Raw genomic sequence first — 21,441 nt, forward strand, 5'->3', positions numbered from 1 at the left:
TATGTTTAATTTATGTTTTTCTTGTGAATGTTGCTTATCTGATGCTCTGTGCCTGTGATTCATTGTTTTTCATTGCACCTGTGCACACATGTACTCGTGCATGTGACAATAAACTCGACTTTGACATTGAGTTTGAGAACCCAGATGATTTCTGGGTCTGGGTCTCTCAGCCAGCTCCACCATGGGCACAGCCCTCCTGCCATCGAGGACATCTTCGAGAGGCCGAGCCTCAAGAAGGTGGCATCCGTCACTAAGGACCCTCACCATCCAGGACTTGCCCTCTTCTCGTTACTATCATCGGGGAGTAGGTACAGGAGCCTGAAGACCCACACTCAATGATTCAGGAACAGCTTCTTCCCCTCCGCCATCAGATTTCTGAACGGTCCATGAACCCATGAACACTGCCTCGTTATTCCTTTTATATTTATCTTTGTAATTTATAGATTTTATGCCTTGCACTGTACTGCTGTCGCAAAACAACAAAATTCATGACATGTAAGTAACCTGATTCTGATTCTGTCGAAGATGATGGGTATCACAGTTCATGTCTCGGGAAGAGAGTGAGAGTGGGAGAAACGGACATACGGAGGGTTGTCGACATCTTCTGAGGAAGTCCCTTGGCACCTGGGGATGATCCACTTCTAGTACAGTTTCTTGGGATCTGCGATGGTTGCTCAGGTCAACATAGGACATGTAAACTCTGCCACAGGTAGGGGGGAGGTGCCTAACACATAGTTTGTGAGATGGTGCACCCCTTCTGCTGTTCACACAGGGCTTCTGTGTGCTCCCAGTACATGGACAAGGTTCTCAATTCCAAATGCTCCTTCCCAACATTGAGTGATCATGGGAAAGAGATCAAGGGACTTTGGATTTCTCCAAGGAGGCTCTGAGCACACCCTTGAATCTTTTTTTCTGTTATCTCTTCCTGACCTGGGAGTAGAGTTCAAGTTCAAGTTTATTGTTGTCAATGGTGAACACACACAGGGTATAAATGCCATTAAAAAATAGCTTTACAGAATCAGAATCAGAATCGGAATCAGGAGAAACAAAGGACTAAGGATCCTGACCCGAAACATTGACTGCCTGCCTTTCTCCACAGAATTGGAACCAGATTTATCACTGACTTCCATGACGTGAAATTTGTTGTTCTGCGGCAGCAGTACAATACAAAAACATAAAATTACTATAACTGACAAAATAAATAGTGCAAAATAAAAGGAATAACGAGGTAGTGTTCATGGGTTCATGGACCGTTCAGAAATCTGATGGCAGAGGGGAAGAAGCTGGTCCTGAATCATTGAGTGTGGGTCTTCAGGCTCCTGTACCTCCTCCCTGATGGTAGTAACGAGAAGAGGGCATGTCCTGGATGGTGAGGGTCCTTAGTGATGGATGCCGCCTTCTTGAGGCACCACCTCTTGAAGATGTCCTCGATGGTGAGGAGGGTTGTGCCCGTGATGGAGCTGTCTGAGTCTACAACCCTCTGCAGCCTCTTGCGATCCTGTGCATTGGAGCCTCCATACCAGGCGGTGATGCAACCAGTCAGAATGCTCTACACTGTACATCTATAGAAATTTGCAAGAATCTTTGGTGACGTACCAAATCTCCTCAAACTCCTAATGAAGTAGAGCCTCTGGCGTGTCTTCTTCGTGGCTGCATCAATGTATTTTTGCAGGCACAACACAGTACATTCCAAGACAAGGACAAACATAAGTTAACGTAAAACTTTACATAAATTATACATAAATTATATATTATATCTGTTTTGGGAGTCTAGTGTCAGGCAGATGATTGACATGGCTTACCCAATGCAGTGATTGTGTTTTTTGGGCCTCAGTGCAGGAGAGAATGCTGACGTTTGTTAATTTATCCTTCTGGAGAATTTGGAGGACTTTGTAGAGGCTGTTTGTGGTATCTCTCAGTGTGCACAAGGTCCCACAAACAGCAATATTCACAGAGTCATAGAGACACAGCATAGAAACAGGCCCTTCAGCCCACCAAGGCAGTGCTCACCATCAACCACACACCGACACCCATCCCATTTCACCCTCCCCACATTCCCATCAACCCCCCCCCCCCCCCCCCAGATTATGCCCCTCACCCACACACTAGGAGAAACTTACAGTGGCCATTTAATCCACTGGCCCGCAAGTTGTTGGGATGTGGGAGGAAGCCGGAGCGCCTGGGGGAAACCCACATGGTCACAGGGAGAACGTGCAAACTCTACACAGACAGCGCTGGAGGTCGGGATCGAACTGAGGACTCTGGTGCTGTGAGGCAGCAGCACTACCTGCTGGGTCACTGTGTCACCTACTCAGAATCCTGAGCCTCAGTGGGATTTCCTCTAATTCTCCTCCACACCAATAAAGTCAGAATTGTAAAGTGGCACAGCACATAAACAGGCTGTTCGGCCCGTTCTTGTACTTTCTTATACCAGTCCAATTTACAGGCAGTTGTCTGTGCCCCTCTATGACCTGGTGATTCAAGTGCTTGTCCAGATACTCCTGCCTCCACCACCCTCTCGGGCGGAACATTCTAGATTCCAGCCACCCTCTGTATGAAATAATTCTCCCTCTTATCTCTTCTAAACCACCCACCTCTCACCTTGTAACTATGCCCTCTTGGTTTAGATGCTCCCAGCATGTGAAAAAGATTCTCACCATCTACCCTAACTATTTCCCTCTTAATTTTATCTGCCTCCATCAGGACCCCCCTCAGCCTCTTCAGCTCCAGGAAAACAAACCCTCCATCCCAGGTAACATCCTGGTGAACGTCCTCTGGCAACCTCTCCAGTTTTGGTCACCCTGCAAAAGGGAAGATGCCATTAAGCTGGAAAGAGTGCAGAGAAGGTTTATGAGGATGTTGGCAGGAACCCAGGGACTGAGTTATGGAGAGAAGTTGAGCAGGTTGGGACATTTTTCACTGGAGTGTAGGAGACTGAGGGGTGACTTTATAGAGGTGTATAAAATCATGAGGGACATAGATCGGGTGATTGCGTACAGTCTTTTTCCCAGGGTTGGGGTATCAAAAACTTTTTAAGGTTTAAGTTGAAAGGGGAGAGATTTAATAGGAACCCAAACGGCAACTTTTTCACCTAGAGGGTGATCCATGTATGGAACAAGCTGCCAGGGGAAGTGGTTGAGGCAGGTACGTTAGCAACATTAAAAAGGTATGTGGACAGGTGTTCAAGTCCCGCTCCAGAGAAACCTTGGCTGGTGCTCAAATGCAGTACTGAGGGAGTGTTGCACTGTCAAAGGTGCCATCTTCAGGAATAAATTGGTAAATTGGAAAATTGGTTTATTATTGTCACTTGCACTGAGGTCCAGTTAAAAACTTTGTTTTGCATGCCATCCATACAGATCATTTCATTACAACAGTGTATCGAGGTAGTACAAGGGAAAACAATAACAGAATGCAGAATAAAGTGTCACAGCTACAGAGAAAGTGCAGTGCAGGCAGACAATAAGGTGCAAGGTCATAATGAGGTAGATTGTGAGGTCAAGAGTCCTTCTTATCATACTAGGGAACCATTCAATAATCTCATAACAGTGGGATAGAAGCTGTCCTTGAGCCTGGTGGTACGTGCTTTCAGGCTTTTGTATCTTCTGCCCGATGGGAGGGGGGAGAAGAGAGAATGTCTGGGGTGGGAGGGGTCTTTGATTATGCTGGCTGCTTTACCGAGGCAGCGAGAAGTGTAGACAGAATCTGTGGAGGGGAGATACATGGATAGGAAAGATTGAGAGGGATCTGGGCCAAACGTGGGCAAATGGGACTAGCTTAGATGGGCATCTTGGTCAGCATGGACCTGTTGGGCCGAAGATCCTGTTTCTGAGCTGTATGACTCTGACTCTATGACATCCTTCTTCTGGTGTGGTGACCAGAACTGCACACAATGCGGTCTAACCAGTGTTTTGTAAAGTTGCAGCATAGCATCCCAACTCTTACATTCTGTGCCATGACCTCTGAAGGCAAGCACGCCATACCCCTTCTTCACCACTCTATCCACTCGTGTTGACTCTTTCTGGGAACTCTGGACTTGGATCGCAAGGTCTCTCTGTTCCTCAACAATCCCTCGCACCCTACCACTTACTGTATGTGTCCCGCCTCTCCTTGACTTCCCAAAATGCATCACCTCACACTTGTCAGGATTAAATTGCATCGGCCAACACTCCGCCCAACTTTCCATCTGATCTATGTCCTGCCGTAGCCTCAGGCAACCTTCATCGCTGTCCACATCACAGCCAACTCTGCGATGACCAGAACTGCACACGGTGCTCCAGGTGTGACCTGTTCAGTGACTTGTAAAGTTGCGACATGACGTCCCAGCTCTTACATTCTGCACCAACCTTCCTCAGCCCAAGGCAAAGATCCGAACTCAAGGACTGGAGTTGGTGATGATGCTGTGCCTGATGCCTTGCTGTAGCCGCCTCATTGCAGGCTGCAGCCTGAGCCACTGCAATGCCCCTGTGACTCACACTGACTGTGTGTGGTTTGGCTCCCGATAAGGAGACATTCTTTCCATTGGGCACTGTGTGGCGATGAAGTTATTTGCCTGTTCCGCCCTGCCCCTCAACCACAAAACCTGCTTGTTTTTTGTGTCCCTTTCAACAACAAAACAAGACAGTATCCTGCCTTAACCCCCTGAGCTGCCTGAAAGGGAACAAACACAGTGGCTCGTCCATCCTGATCTCCGGCGCTGCCTGTGTGGAGTTTGCACGCTCTCCCTGTGACCGCGTGGGTTTCCTCTGGGCGCTCCGGTTTCCTCCCACATCCCAGAGACGTGCGGGTCGTTGGGTTAATTGGCCGCTGTAAATTGGCCCCCTAGTGTGTGGGTGAGGGGTAGAGTCTGGGGGGAGTGGATGGGAATGTGGGAGGGGAAATAACAAAAATGGTATTAATGCTGTATTGGTGCTTGATGCTTGGTGTGGACTCGATGGGTTTAAGGGCCTGTTTCCGTGCTGTGTCTCTCTACGACTCTATAATGAGTGGACTGGTACATAAACTGCCAGAGCCACCAATCAGGCCATTATCTTGACTGATTGGGCAGAGTGGTACTGAGGCCAATGGAGAGCCATATCTGTGGTCTACTGTCTGTGATGATGGATTACTTATTACAAGACAGGTGGAGACCTTTCGGCCCATCAGACCTGGGCTAGCTCCCAACAGAGCAATCAGTCCCATTTCCCTTCTCCTTATTTCCCTATAGCCCTGCAGCTTCTGGATCAGAGGGTATGAGCTGTAAGGAGAGGTTGGACAAACTTGGGTTGTTTTCTCTGAGGGGAGATCTGAAGTTTATAAGATTATGTGAGGCTTAGATGGAGTAGACAGCCAGTACCTTTTTCCCGGGGTACAAATTAATACCAGAGGGCATGCATTTAAGGTGAGAGGGGGAAAGGAGACGTGTGGGGCAAGTATCTTACACAGAGAGTGGTGGGTGCCTGGAACGTGCTGCCAGGGGTGGTGGCAGAGGGAGCTACAATAGAGGAGTTTAAGAGGTTCTGAGATAGGCACATGAATGTGCAGAGAATGGAGGGATATGGTGATTGTGTGGGGAGAAGAGATTGGTTTAGTTAGGCATTTAATTACTAGTTTAATTAGTTCAGCACAACATCGTGGGCCAAAGGGCTGTACTGTTCTATGTTCTAACATCCCCATCAACTCCCCCCAGATTCTATCACTCACCTACACACTGGGGACAATTTAAAGTAGGTAAGTAACCCACCGACCCGCACGTCTCTGGGATGTGGGAGGTAACCGGAGGTCGGGATCGAACCTGGGTCTCTGCCGCTGTGAGGCAGCAGCTCTACCAGCTGTGCCACTGTGCTGCCCTTACCCAGAGAACAAGAGGTTAAACCTTAAAATAACTCTTCAAAATGAAGAGATGAACTTTAGCCAAAGGTGACCTTGAAGTAAGTTTATTGCAACTTCATTGTGGATGGACCAATGTCCCTTTAAGAAAGGTGATCTGTTGCCTACAAGTCTGTGCCTATATGTAACTCCTGTCCCACACTAACTCACATGCTGGGAGGATTTCAGAAAGACGTTTCTCACACTCGAGTTACCCTGATGAGGTGCCGAGCATTCTCTGCTTCCTCACGCCTGTAGAACTTTGCCTGGATTGCCTGTGAGATCTTTCTCTGCACATCCTGTCTGCTGAGTTTCCAACACCGCCCAGAAGCATTTTGTTGGAGGTTTGAGGGGTTGTGAGAGGGTTGTTGGAACCTAAACTTCTCAATAGAAACTGCTGAGGAGTTGTGGATGAACCTAGTGAAAGGTTCAGTGGCTTGGAGTTTAAATCCACTGCTGGAGGAATCTAGAGATGCCAGCTCAGGTCCCACCACAGCAGATTGGAAGTTTAAATTCAACTAATTAAATAAAGCTGGAATCAAAAAGCAAGATTCAGTAACGGTAACCACTCAACCACCAGATTATCACAAAAAGCCATCTGGTTTTTCATCAGTGGAAATATGACGCAGTCTGGTAAAGTGACCACTGTGGTTGCTCTAAGCTGTTACCTGAAACAGCTTAGCAAGCTTCTGGGGTTTGGGGGGGTGGGCACAGTGGCACAGTTAGTAGAGCATCTGCCTCATAGTTCCAGGGTCCCAGGTTCAATCCCAACCTCCGGTACTGTCTGTGTGGAGTTTCCACGTTCTCCCTGTGACCGTGTGGGTTTCCCCCCGGGCGATCCAGTTTCCTCCCACATCCCAAAGCCGTGTGGATCGGTGCGTTAATTGGCTGCTGTAAGTTGCCCCCAGTGTGTGGGTGAGGGGTGGTGAGGGGGAATGTGGGGAGAATAACATAGGTTAAAGTAGGATTAGTTTATTGTGTGCAGTTCTGGTCGCCCCATTACAGGAAGGATGTGGAGGCTTTGGAGAGGGTGCAGAAGAAGTTCACCAGGATGCTGCCTGGATTAGAGGGCAGGTGCTATAAGGAGAGGTTGGACAAACTTGGGTTGTTTTCTCTGGAGCGTCAGAGGCTGAGGGGAGACCTGATAGAAGTTTATGAGATTGTGAGAGGGATAAATAGAGTAGACAGTCAGTCTTTTTCCCAAGGTAGAAATGTCAAATACTGGAGGGCATGCATCTAAGGTGAGAGGGGAAAGTTCAAAGGAGATGCATGGGGCAAATTTTTTATACAGAGAGTGGGGGGTGCCTGGAATGTGCTGCCAGGGTTGGTGGTGGAGGCAGATACGATTAAGAGGCTGTTACATAGACACATGAATATGCAGGGAATGGAGGGATGTGGATCTTGTGCTGGCAGTAGTTTAATTTGGCATCGTGTTTGGCACAGACATAGAAACATTAAGAACATAAGAAATAGGAGCAGGAGGAGGCCATCTGGCCCATCGAGCCTGCTCCGCCATTCAATAAAACCATGTCTGATCTGGCCGTGGACTCAGATCCACCTACCTGCCTTTTCCCCATAACCCTTAACTCCCCTACTATGCAAAAATCTAATGGTGTCTTAAATATATTTAATGAGGTAGCCTCTACTGCTTCCCTGGGCAGAGAATTCCACAGAGTCACTAATCTCTGGGAAAAGTCATTCCTCCTCATCTCCGACCTAAATCCATTCCTCTGAATCTTGAGGCCATGTCCCCTAGTTCTAATCTCACCCACCAGTGGAAACAACCTTCCTGCCTCTATCATCTATCCCTTTCATAATTTTATATGTTTCTGTAAGATCCCCTTTCATTCTTCTGAATTCCAGCGAGTATAATCCCAGACAACTCAACCTCTCCTCATAGGCTAACCCCCTCATCTCCGGAATCAACGTGGTGAACCTCCCCTGCACCGTCTCCAAAGCCAGTATATCTTTCCTCAAGTAAGGAGACCAGAACTGCACGCAGTACTCCAGGTGCGGTCTCACCAGTACCCTGTACAGTTGCAGCATAACATCCCTGCTCTTAAATTCAATCCCTCCAGCAATGAAGGCCAACATTCTATTTGCCTTCTAGATCACCTGTTGCACCTGCAAACCAACCTTTTGCGATTCATGCACAAGCGCTCCCAAGTCCCTCTGCACAACAGCATGCTGCAATCTTTCACCATTTAAGTAATAATCTGATCTTTTAATTTTCCTTCCAAAGAAGATGACCTTGCATTTACCAACATTGTACTCCATCTGCCAGACCCTTGCCCACTCACTTAACCGATCTATATCTCTCTGCAGACTCTCCGCATCCGCTGCACAATTTGCTTTTTCACTTAATTTAGTGTCATCAGCAAACTTAGATACACTACACTCGGTCCCCTCTTCCAAATCGTTAATGTATATCGTGAACAGTTACGGGCCCAGCACCGACCCCCATGGCACCCCACTCACCACTGATCGCCAACCAGAGAAACACCCATTTATCCCAACTCTCTGCCTTCTATTGCTTAACCAATCCTCTATCCATGCTAAAACATTACCCCCAACTCCATGCATTCTTACCTTATGGATAAGTCTTTGATGCTGCACCTTATTGAATGCCTTCTGGAAATCCAAGTATACAACATTCACCTGTTCCCCTCTATCCACTGCGCTCATTATATCCTCAAAGAACTCCAGTAAGTTTGTCAAACAGGACCTGCCCTTCCTGAATCCATGCTGTGTCTGCCTGATGGAACCACTTCATTCCAGATGTCTTACTATTTTTTCCTTAATGATAGCTTCAAGCATTTTCCCAACTACAGTCATTAAGCTAACTGGCCTATGGTTACCTGCCTTTTGTCTGCATCCTTTTTTAAACAGTGGCGTGATATTCGCTGTCTTCCAATCTGCCGGGACCTGCCCAGAGTCCAGAGAATTCTGGTAAATTAATCACAAACGCCTCTACTCTAATTTCCACCATTTCTTTCCGTACCCTGGGATGCATCCCATCAGGACCAGGGGACTTGTCTACCTTTAGACCCACTAGTTTGCTCATCACTACCTCTTTAGTGACAGCGATTGTATCGAGGTCCTCACCTCCCATCGCATCCATAACATCTCTTTGGCACGTCAGACGTGTCCTCCACCGTGAAGACCGACACAAAATAGTCGTTCAAGGCCTTGGCCATTTCCACATTACCCAGTATTAATTCCCCCGTCTCATCTTCCAAGGGACCTACGTTCACTTTAGCCACCCTTTTCCGCTTTATATAATTATAAAACTTTTACTATCTGTTTTTATATTTTGTGCTGGTTTACTTTCATAATCTACCTTCCCTTTCCTTATTGCTTGCTTAGTGGTTCTTCGTTGCTTTTTAAAATGTTCCCAATCTTCCAGTTTCCCACTATTCTTGGCAACTTTGTGTGCATGAGTTTCTAGTGTAGCGGTTAGCATAACGCCATTACAACGCCAGCAACCTGGGTTCAATTCTGTCCACTATCTGTAAGGAGTTTGTACGTTCTCCCCGTGTCTGCGTGGGTTTCCTCCGGGTGCTCCGGTTTCCTCCCACATTCCAAAGACGTACATGTTAGGAAGTTGTGGGCGTGCTATGTTGGCGCTGGAAGCGTGGCGACACTTGCGGGCTGCCCCCAGAACACTCTACACAAAAGATGTATTTCACTGTGTGTTTTGATGTACATGTGATGAATAAAGAGATCTTATCTAAACTTACCTTTTATTTCCTTAGTTATCCGCGGCTGGGTCTCCCCACCCTTACTGTCCTTGCTTTTAACTGGAATATACTTTTGTTGAGCACCATAATAAATCTCTTTGAAAGTCTTCCACTGTTCCTCAACTGTCCCACCACACAGCCTGTGTTCCCAGTCTACACTGGCCAACTCCTCCCTCATCCCGTTGTAGTCTCCCTTGTTTAGGCATAATACACTGGTTTTAGATCAAACTATTGCACCCTCCATTTGTATGAGAAATTCAATCTTTCCAAGAGGATCCCTAACTACAATGTTGCTAATTTTCCCTGTCTCATTGCACAGGACCAGATCTAAGATCGCATTTTCCCTTGTAGGTTCACTAACACGCTGGTCAAGAAAGCTATCACAGATGCATTCTATGAAGTCCTCCTCAAGACTACCTCGACCAACTTGATTCACCCAATCTATGTGGAAGTTAAGGTCCCCCATGACAACTGCCGTTCCATTCTTACATGCATCAAACATTTCTTGGTTTATTGCCTGTGCCACTGTAATGTTATTATTCGGTGGCCTAGAGACAACTCCCACCAGTGATTTTTCCCTTTACTGTTCCTAATCTCTACCCAGATGGACGCAACATTCTGCTCCCTAGATCTTATATCGTGTCTCATTATCGCCCTGATCTCATTCTTAATTAAGAGCGCTACCCCACCTCCCTTACCTCCCTGCCTATCCTTCTGTATTACCTGATACCCTTGGATATTTAATTCCCTCTCATCTCCACCCTGCAACCATGCTTCTGTAATGGCCACTAAATCATACCCCTTTGTACTGATTTGTGCCACAAGTTCACTGACCTTGTTTCGAATACTATGGGCATTCAGATAACTTGCCCTTACATATTGTCCTTTTAGAATCCAGTAACCTTTGCGTTTGACTTTTCTGTCATCCACTCTGACTCTTCTTTTTTCTAACTTTTGCTCTGGTCTCTGCTCTGCTTCCCTCTGTCTCTCTGCGTGGATTCCCATCCTCCTGCCATATTAGGTTAGATTAACAGCACTACAGCACTAGCAAACTAGTGCCCTACAGCACTAGTAAACAATCCCCCAGTACATTGATCCTGCCCAGGTGTGGACCGTCCGGTGTGTTCTGGTCCCACCTCCCCCCAAAACCGGTTCCAATGCCCCAGGAATCTGAAACCCTCCCTCCTGCACCACTGCTCAAGCCACATGTTCACCCTGACTGTGCTGCTGTTCCTACTCTGACCAGCACGGGGCACAGGTAGTGATCCTGAGATTATTACCTCTGAGGTCCTACTTTTTAATCTATTTCCAAGCTCCCTAAATTCAGCTTGTAGGACCTCATCCCACTTTTTTCCTATATTGTTGGTACCTACATGCACCACGACAACTGGCTGTTCACCCTCCCCTTCCAGAATGTCGTGCAGCCGCTCTGAGACATCCCTGATCCTTGCACCTGGGAGGCAACACAGCAACCGGGAGTCCCGTTCGCGCCCACAGAAGCTCTTGTCTATTCCCCTTACTATGGAATCTCCTACCACTAGAGCTCTGTCACTTTTTCCTGCCCTCCTGGGCGGCAGAGCCACTCACGGTGCCATGATCCTGGATACTGCTGGCTTCCCCTGATGAGCCATCTCCCCCAACAGTCTCCAAAGTGGTATATCTGTGTTGGAGGGAGATGACCACAGGGGACTCCTGCACTACCTTCCTGCTGCTGCTCTGCCTGTGGGCCACCCATTCCCTATCCTTCCCTAGGTGTTTAAACTGCGGTGTGACCAACTCATTCAATGTGCTGTCCACACATTCTCAGCATTGCAGATGCTCCAACGTGTATCTGTGCTGTATTGGTCTATGACTCCATGAGTCTAACTGTACAGCACAGATACAAGCCCTTCAGCCCAACCAGTCCCTGCCGACCACGGTGCCCACCCGGTTAGTCCCAACTTCCTGCGTTCGGCCCATATCCCTCCAAGCCCTGCCCCTCCATGTACCTATCCAAGTGCTTCTTAAACGATACTGTTGTACCTGCCTCACCCACCTCCTCTGGCAGCTCGTTCCATACACTCACCACCCTCTGCGTGAAAAAGTTGCCCCTCGGGTCCCTTTTAAATCTTTTCCCTCTCACCCTAAACCTATGCCCCTAGTTTTGGACTCCCCTACCCTGGGGAAAAGACTGTTACCGTCCACCTTATCTATGCCTCTCATAATTTTAAACACTTCTATAAGGTCGCCCCTCATTCTCCTACGTTCCAAGGAATAAAGACCCAGCCTGGCCAACCTCTTCCTCTAACTCAGGCCCTCGAGTCCTGGCAACATCCTCGTAAATCTTCTCTGCGCTCTTTCCAGTTTAGCCAGGTCTTTTCTATAACAGGGCGACCACAACTGTACACTGTGCTCTAAGTGCGGCCTCACCAATGACCTACACAACTGCAACATAGTGTCCCAACTCCTATACTCAATGCCCTGACTGATAAAGGCCAGCGCTCTAAACGCCTGCTTGACCTCTCCCTATAGCTCAGGCCCTCTAGTCCTGGCAGCATAAATGGTTCTAGTGTAAAAACGGGTGCCTGATAGCGTGGATGTGGAGGCTTTTCCTGCTGTATCTCTCCGTGACTGTCTGACTAGTAAATGCTGCCAATGTTGTCCACACCTAGTGGACAAAAACATTATAAGAAGTCAGTCAAAATTATTGAGAACAAACTTGCACATTGTGGTTCAATGTGCTTCACACAACAATCATCTTCATCATAACCACAGAATGAGCCTCGGTCACCACTCCCAAAGCACAACAAACTTAAAGCTCCCACTCACTGCCAGGGTTTGTACCATCTGCTCAGTCAGAGAGTTTGTAACATCATTTGATGTGTTGAAGTATTTAAAATAGTACAAAAATTAAAATGTATTACAAAGTTTAAGAACATATTAAGAAATAAACCAAAGTCATAACAATATTAAGATAAACACCACCATAAAAAAAAACAAAATTGCAGACATATCTACGCTAGTCACATGACCATGCATGGAATCCATGAGTCAACCTTTGTTTCTGGGCGTGTGGAGTGTTGAGGACAATGAGGTTGAGATTCAAACGGACCATAGGCGGCAGGGTGGTGCCACTGCCTCACAGCTCCAGAGACACAGGGTTCGATCCAGAACTCCAGCGCCGTCTGCGTGGAGTTTGCACGTTCTTCCTGTGACCGTCTGGGTTTCCCCCGGGTGCTCCGGTTTCCTCCCACATCCCAAAGACATGCAGGTCTGTGGGTTAATTGGCCGCTGTAAATTGCCCCTAATGTGTGGGTGAGGGGTAGAATCTGGGGGGAGGTGGTGGGAATGTGGGGAGAATGAAATGGGATTAGCACAGGATTAATGTAAGTGGGGGGTTAAGATAAAATCAGATTTCTTTATTAGTCACATGTACATCCAAACACACAGTGAAATGCATCTTTTTGCGTAGAGTGTTCTGGGGGCAGCCCGCAAGTGTCGCCACGCTTCCGGCGCCAACATAGCATGCCCACAACTTCCTAACCCGTACGTCTTTGGAATGTTGGAAGAAACCGGAGCACCCGGAGGAAACCCACGCAGATACGGGGAGAATGTACAAACTCCTTACAGACAGTGGCCGGAATTGAACCCGGGTCGCTGGCGCTGTAATAGCGTTACGCTAACCACTACACTACCGTGTTGATGGTCAGCACAGACTTGGTGGGCCGAAGGGCCTGTTTCCGTGCTGTATCTCTCTTTGTCTCTGACTTGGGCTCAATGACTGTGATCATGAATTCATCAAATGGCGGTCGAGGTTCGAGGGTCTGAGTGTTCCTGCACTCCCAGTAACACGCTACTGCTCTGGGACATCAATGAGCGGTGTGTGTCTGGTGTACACAGACCTGCAGCATGTCTGTGGTTGGAAGGCAGAGGGTGACGTGTGTGTCTTATGTAATTAATCCAATGACATTCTCTCCACTGCCAGGCAAAACCAGGACAAAGGACAAGTACCGGGTGGTGTACACTGACCACCAGAGATTGGAGCTGGAGAAGGAATTTCACTACAGCCGCTACATCACAATCCGCAGGAAGTCCGAGCTGGCTCTGTCCCTGGGGCTGTCTGAACGCCAGGTCAGTATGCCTCGTCCTGCTTCAGTGTTCCCTCGGGATTGGGGATGACTTGATTCCACTCCTCAGTTCGGCATATTCCCAATGACCCTCACCACAGAAAGCATCCTATCCAGATGCACCATGGCTTGGTATGGCAGCTGCTCTGCCCGGAACTGCAAGAAAGCACAGAGAGTTGTGAACGCAGCCCAGTCCATCACGCAAACCAGCCTCCCCTCCATAGACTCTGTCTACACTTCTCGCTGCCTCAGTAAAGCAGCCAATATAATCAAAGACCCCTCCCACCCCGGACATTCTCTCTTCTCTCTTCTCCCATTGGACAGAAGATACAAAGGCCTGAAAGCACGTACCACCAGGCTCAAGGACAGCTTCTACCCCGCTGTTATAAGACACTTGAACGGACCTCTTATACGATAAAGATGAACTCTTGATCTCCCAATCCACATCATCCTTGCACTTTATCTGTCTGCCTGCACTGCACTCTCTCTGTAACTGACACTATATTCTGCATTCTGTTTTCCTTTCTATTACTTCAATGTACTGACGTACGGAATGATCTGTCCGGATGGTACGCAGACAAAAACTTTTCACTGTACCTCGGTACATGTGACAATAATAAACCAATTCCAATTACCGCTTCTGGCTGCTTTAAGGTCAATGTGGGGCCCACAGATTTTTCCACAGATGGGACAGGGGGTGGCTGATGGGGTGGGTAGTTTGGGAGAGAGTGTCCCTTGTGTTGGATCTCTGTGTGTCCCCGGTGTACGGACTCAGGGCCTTGGAGTGCTCCTATGTGTGGTTTGTGGGCCAGAAGTTCCCAGAGTCAGCAGGGGATGTTACGCTTCCTCATCGAGATTTTCAGCACATCCTTCAATCTTCTTCTCTCATTGTTTGACATCTCCTTCCCGTGATAGAGCTCAGAACAGAGTGTCTGCTTCAGGAGGCTGGTGTTGGGAGTGTTTTTGTTAACAGTCATTCAACGGGACATGGGCTTTTCAGGCTGAGCCGGCATTTAGTTGTCCATCCCTACTTGCCCCTGAGAAGGTGGTGGTGAGCTGCCTTCTTGACCCGCTGCAGTCCCGGAGGTGTAGGTGTACCCAGAGTGCTGTTCAGGAGGGAGTTCCAGGGTTTTGACCCAGTGATGGTGAAAGAACGGCGATACATTTCCAAGTGAGCATTTGCACTCTGGGGTAGATGAGAAACCAAACAGGGAGTTCAGGAGAACCTTCTTTTCTCTGAGATTAGGAAGAAGGTGGAGCTTGCTGACCTGGGAGTGGTGACAGGGGATAGAGTAGGGAAGGAGAATAAACCGGAGGGAGAGAGAAATGGAAAGATATCCTTCCGAGCTGGATGAGGAAGGTTCGGAGGGGACTTGAGTGCAGAATTAACAGGAGCACGGACAGGCCTGTTACTAAGAGATGGAATCCTGCGCAGATCTTTCAGGTTGAGTCAATGGCTGATGACAATTTAAGGATGCGGTTGCGCTGGAGAGGGTGCAGAGGAGATTCACTAGGATGTTGCCTGGTTTGGTGAGCTTCAGTTATGTGGAGAGATTGGACCGGCTGCGCTTGTTTTCCTGGGAGTGAAGAGGGCTGAGGGAAGAGTAGGCATAGATAAGGTGGACAGTCAAAATCTTTTTCCCATGGTGTGGGTGTCTAAGATAGAAGGTACAGGTTCATGGTGAGAGGTAGGAGGTTTACATAGAACATAGAACAGTACAGCACAGGAACAGGACCTTCGGCCCATAATGTCTGTGCCTAGCATGATGCCAAATTAAACTAAATCCCTTCTGCCTGCACGTGATCTACATCCCTCCATCCCCTGCATATTTCTCTGTCTAAAAGCCTCTTGAATGCCTCTATTGTATCTGTCTCCACCCCTGGCAGCCTGTTCCAGGCACCCACCACTCTCTGTGTAAAAAACTTGCCCTGCACATCTCCTTTAAACTTTACCCTGCTCACCTTAAAGCTATGCCCTCCAGCATTAGACATTTCTATCCTGGAAAAAGGATTCTGGCTATCTCTAGTATCTGAAGATGGGATCTGAGGGAGAATTCTTTCACCCAGAGGGTGGTTGGAATCTGGAGGGAGTGGTGGAAGGGCAGAGACTCTCAAAACATCTAAGAACGTAGAAGATCGAACAGTACAGCACAGGAACAGGCCCTTCGGCTCACAATCCCATCCGCCTGCACGTGGTCTATATCCCTCCATTCCCTGCCTGTTCATGTGAAATCTAAATGCCTCTTCAATACTCCTACTGTTGCACTAAGGCCTGGAAGGTTATAGAACAAATTCAGGCTGTGTTCTTTATGACTCAGGAACAGCTACTTCCCTTCAACCATTCTTGAACCAAACAGTACAACCCTCATTGTGTTATTATGTATTATTATGTAGTTATAATAAAGGACTACAGTTCCCAGTAGGCGATGCAAGGGGTCACATGGGGGAACAGGAGGTGGCTGTAAAAAGAGAGGGAAAAGCAAACCAGTCTGGTGTCTGGTGTTGGTTAATAAAAATGTACAGATGTTAAACCCACGCGAAGTTCGCCTCTTGATGAAGAACAAACATAACACTCATCACTGCAGTCGAGCCACACCATGACCACTTTGACCACTTTGCACTAAAACGTGTTTTGTTTTGTGTTCTTTCTTGTAAAAATTGTGCATGATTTATTTAATTTATGTTTTTCTTGTGAATGTTGCTTATCTGATGTTATGTGCGTGTGATGCGGCTGCAAGTAAGCTTTTCATTGCATCTGTGCACACATTGGTATTGGTATTGGTTTATTATTGTCACTTGTACCGAGATACAGTGAAAAACTTGTCTTGCAAACCGATGGTACAGGTCAATTCATTACACATTACATTAGTACAGAGTGCATTGAGGCAGTACAGGTAAAAACAATAACAGTACAAAGTGTCACAGCTACAGAGAAAGTGCAGTGCAATAAGGTGCAAGGTCACAACAAGGTAGATCGTGAGGTCAGAGTCCATCTCATCGTATAAGGGAACCGTTCAATCGTCTTATCACAGTGGCGAAGAAGCTGTCCTTGAGCCTGGTGGTACGTGCCCTCAGGCTCCTGTATGGAAGAGGAGAGAAAAGAGAACGTCTCGGGTGGGTGGGGTCTTTGATTATGCTGGCTGCTTCACCAAGACAACGAAGGGTCTTGTGCACGTGACAATAAAGTCAACTTTGACACTGACTTTGATCTGGTGCATCTTTTCTCTTGCTCTGTCCCAGGTGAAGATTTGGTTCCAGAACAGACGGGCAAAGGAGAGAAAGATCAATAAGAAGAAGTTGCAACAGCAGTCCCAACAGGCCAGCTCCACCACCCCCAGCCCCAGGGCCTTGCCTGCCGTCGGGCTGGTCAGCAGCAGCAGCAACCTCATCCCCCAACCCCTGCCCCTCAACATCAAGGAGGAGTACCTGTCCTAACCCAGCCCCTGAGTAGCGGACCTTGTCCCACCAGTGACACCTGCCCCACGACCAACGCGAAGAAGAGCTCACCCCTCGCTTGCTGGCGGCGACATGGTCAGCGCTTCAAGAGCGCCACTTCCACCCCCTCGGGAAAGACGCGGAGAGGGTGGAGGTGGTGGGGGAGTGGGGGGAAGGTGGGTGGGGAAGGGAGGGGACCTGGTTACCTGGTTGCTCGGGATTAGGGATTCACCCCTGACCCCAAATTTCAAAAAAGACTCAAGAACCCAAGGACGCAGAATCAAATGGAAAATGGTGGACATCACTGTTGACACAGACAATTATCGTTCAGGGACTGTGCCCTCTCCTTGAGGGGGTGTACAGCTCTGCTGCCGGGAATGTTTTTGGATTCACTGTTGTTGGATAGGCTGTAAGATACTTCGTGCGGTTAAAGAGCCTTTGTTTTTTTTTAAGAAAGAGTATATTATTTGTTAGCACGTGTCAAACGACAATGTTCCCACATTGGGCAAGGCTCTGAAAGAGAAACAATCCCCCAACTCTCCCACCCCAACACATCACACTTCTTGTTTCAAACTTCTGACTCTGGAACTGGAATGGGGCTTAAACTTGGTCCAATGCAAGCTGTACCTGACCTTCGGTAGAATAAAATGCCCAAAGCACTTGGGTATTGTCCACAGCAGGAGGTGTAGATGAGGGTTAGAGTCATAGAGTCAATACAGCACAGAAACAGGCCCTTCAGCCCAACTCATCCATACCGACCATGGCGTCCACCAAGCTAGTCCCATTTGCCTGTGCCTGGCCCTTGTCCCTCTGAACCCCTGCTACCGTGTACTTATTCAGGGTTAGGTTTGGGGACAGAGAGAGCAGTAGAGGTAGATTTAAAGAGCAACGCTACAAGGTCTGGGGGAGGAATTCTAGGGTCAAAGATTCAGGAACTGTTGGGTTGGAGTAAATAGATTCAGGGCTGCGAAGGGGCCAGAACTTGAGGAGCCCGGGACCTGATGGGGTTACAGAGGGGAGGTCCAGACCATGGAAGGCTTCAAAAATAAGTGAAAATTTTTCCTTTAGGAACATTAGGACAGGTAGGAAAATGAGGATGGGGGAGATGGGTTTCCCATCGTCCTATCCCCCAGATGCGGATCAGGGATTATCAGACTGTGGGATAGAACATAGAACAGTACAGCACAGGAACAGGCCCTTCGACCCTTCGGCCCTCTATATTTTGCCAAACTAATTAAACACAAACTATCCTACAATAAAATGGCCAACACACCACTTGCTTTCCTAAACATTTGCTGCTAATTTTCAGCGATTCATTTACAAGGACACCCAGGTCTCCTTGAACATCAAAGCTCTTCAATCCTTCATCATATAACAAAAACAATTTGCAATTTTTTCCACAAATATGAAGGATTTCACATTCTTTTCATTTCATATTCCTCCTGCCGTGTCCTTGCCTGCCTAAAGCCCATGTCAGCATCCTTCCCACAGCTAATATCACCACCAAGCTTATGTCATCAACAAATGTAGAGTTGTTATGCAATCTTTTCATTCCAATCTTGGGACGAATAATCACAGGGGCTTTAAAAACACATCCTTTTTGTTCAAAACTTCTGCTATTAATTACTAAGTGTCGGCGGTAGAAGATGGGGATAGTGAGGTTGTTTGACTAAACATCAAAAGCCAGCCAGTCAGTGACAAAGAGTCTGTTTGCTTTTTGACTGGCCAGAGAAATGGATTGGGTGGGTTGGGCAGCCAGCGGTGGGAGTGCATTGGCAAGGGACTGCAAATGTATTGGGAGGAGGTGAGAGTGTGACGAGGTCTTCAGGTTTATCCAGTGGGTGATCACAGGGCTGTCCTCACCGTAGGGTGGCGTTGGCTGGGATTAATGCGATGGCTGGATGGAAACTTTAATGAGGTTATCACCATAGGCTTGCCTTCTGATTCTTAAATGTAGAATGAATTTGCTCTGTATTGTTAGTCATTGTATAATAGTCAATGGAAGATTGGAATTATGCACAACCTTTACCTTGACCCCAATCAAGTACCTCTGCTGAAAGACTCATTATACACACACCCTGTGCAACTAGTGGCCCTGGGCCCATTCATTAGCCATGGGAGTGAAGATCATGTGGGGGTGTATTCATTAGCCAATGGGAGTCAACAAAGTGTTCTTATTTATTCATTAGCCAATGGGAGTGAACATTGTGTGGAATGTATTCATTAGCCAATGGGAATGAAGATTGCATAGGGTATATTCATTAGCCAATAGGAGTGAAGATTGTGTGAGGCATACTCATTAGCCAATGGGTGTCAACAATGTGTGTTTATGTATTCATTAACCAATGGGAGTGAAGAGTGGATAAGAAACCTGTATGTCTTTCCATCCTGGACAATCTTCTCCCCCAGTGACCCCTGGAATTCTCCTCTGTAATCCCCAGTCTCACTCTCAAGTCTTGTCCACCACTGTCTTCTTAAACCCCCCCCCCACCCAAGCCCACACCCTTATACTCCCCCCACAATCCTGCAGCCTCCTGGCCCATCCCTTATCCGAATCTCTTGGAAGAGGCAAGAAAGCAGAAACGTGACTAACCCAAAGTCACGTAGAGCCTCCCATGGGCCAGGTTCAGGAGTCCCCACAGCGAAGTGTTGAGCAGATTGCTCCCAGACCACTCCTGCTCACTCCTCCATGAGACCCTTGTGCCACTCATCAAGGAAGAGCAGAAGATGTTTTCCAAAGCTACCATACTCTTCATATCTTCCTAAAACCCACCTCCTAAGGGGAACCAATTCTACAGGAGATCTTCCACCTTTAGGGGGGAAGGTCATTGAAATCTCTTTGGATTTATTCTGAGTTTTTAGAGTGGGAACACCAGAAAACAAGACAATAGGAGCAGGAGTAGGCCACTCGGCCCCTCAAGCCTGCCCTCCATTCAATATGACCATGGCTGATCTACTCCAAACCTCATCCCCTCTTTGGTGCCAATTACCCATCCCCCTCAACTCGCTGATTTTTCAAATCTAGCTCTACGTCTGCCTTACAATCCAATGATCTCACCACAACTCGCTAGGAGTTCCAGAGAGTCACCACCATTTGCAAAAATAAGTCCTATGCACCTGCGTTTTAGGTCACTGCACCTTATCTTGTAACTGAAGTCTATCGTTGAGACTCTCCCAGCAGTGAAAACATCTCAACAGTTACCTGTCACGTCTCCTTAGGATCTTGTGCGTCTCAATAAGGTCACCCCTCATTCTACTCAACTCTAAAGAATACAGACCCAAACTGTTTAGCCTCTCTCTTGTTAAGACTTGACAGCTCACTAGGAACCTCGACCATAAGACATAGGATCAGAATTAGGCCATTCGGCCCATCGAGTCTGCTCCACCATTCGATCATGGCTGATCTATTTTTCCCTCTCAACCCCAGTCTCCCGCCTTCTCCCCCTAACTCTTAACCCCCTTAATCAAGAACCTATCAACATCTGCTTTAAAAATGACTTGGCCTCCACAGCCATCTGTGGCAACAAATTCCACAGATTCACCACCCTTTGGCTGAAGAAATTCCTCCTCATCTCAGTTCTAAAGGGACGTCCCTTTATTCTGAGGCTGTGCCCTCGGATCCTGGACTCTCCCACTGATGGAAACATCCTCTCCACGTCCACTCTATCCAGGCCTTTCAATGTTCGGTGGGATGAGACCACCCCCCCCCACCCCCCCATCCTTCTAAACTCCAGCGAGTACAAGCCCAGAGCCATCAAACACGCTTCATACATTAACCCTTTCATCCCCAGGATCATTCTTGTGTACCTCCTCTGGACCCTCTCCAACGCCTTAGATACGGGGCCCAAACCTGCTCACAATACTCCAAATGTGTTCTGACCAAGTTCTGCGATGAGGCTTGAACAAGCCTTTTTGGTTTAAGAGCCAGGGGAAGGACTACCCTTAATCTCTCAGTCCAGACACAGGGTACAACTCAATCTTCAGAGACTGTGTCATGTCCTCTGTTACCAGGCGCAGGCTGGAGTGAGACTCGAACCCTTCACCTTCTGATGGGAAAGCAGCTTGCCGAGAATGCTGAGTGGCCTCCTACCGAAATCAGCCTGACCCATGCCATGCACTCAAACTATCTGGGGTTGGCTGTTGATGGACAGCAGGCAGGTTGTAGGATTTCCCAATTTTCTCTCCCAAACTGTCCAGGAATCTCCAACAGAAAATATAAACAAGCAAAGAATCAGAAGATGAATTGATCCTTTGACAACACCTGCAGATTTTTAGGACGAATGAGTTTTCAATGTTTGTACAATTCTAGAATTTTG

General features: G+C 47.7%; 1 protein-coding gene across 1 annotated transcript in view; it reads left to right on the plus strand.

The window, feature by feature from the left end:
- The window catches only part of cdx1b (caudal type homeobox 1 b), a 47,498-nt gene extending 30,373 nt beyond the window's left edge, over nt 1-17,125 (plus strand). The window contains exons 2-3 of the mRNA XM_052013511.1: nt 13,549-13,694; nt 16,931-17,125. Of these exons, the coding sequence (XP_051869471.1) occupies nt 13,549-13,694; nt 16,931-17,125 (341 nt within the window). The remainder of the gene's footprint in view (nt 1-13,548; nt 13,695-16,930) is intronic.
- The last annotated feature ends 4,316 nt before the right edge of the window (nt 17,126-21,441 follow it).

Source organism: Pristis pectinata, chromosome 4 (assembly GCF_009764475.1).
Source record: "Pristis pectinata isolate sPriPec2 chromosome 4, sPriPec2.1.pri, whole genome shotgun sequence".
In the NCBI taxonomy this organism is placed as follows: domain Eukaryota; kingdom Metazoa; phylum Chordata; class Chondrichthyes; order Rhinopristiformes; family Pristidae; genus Pristis; species Pristis pectinata.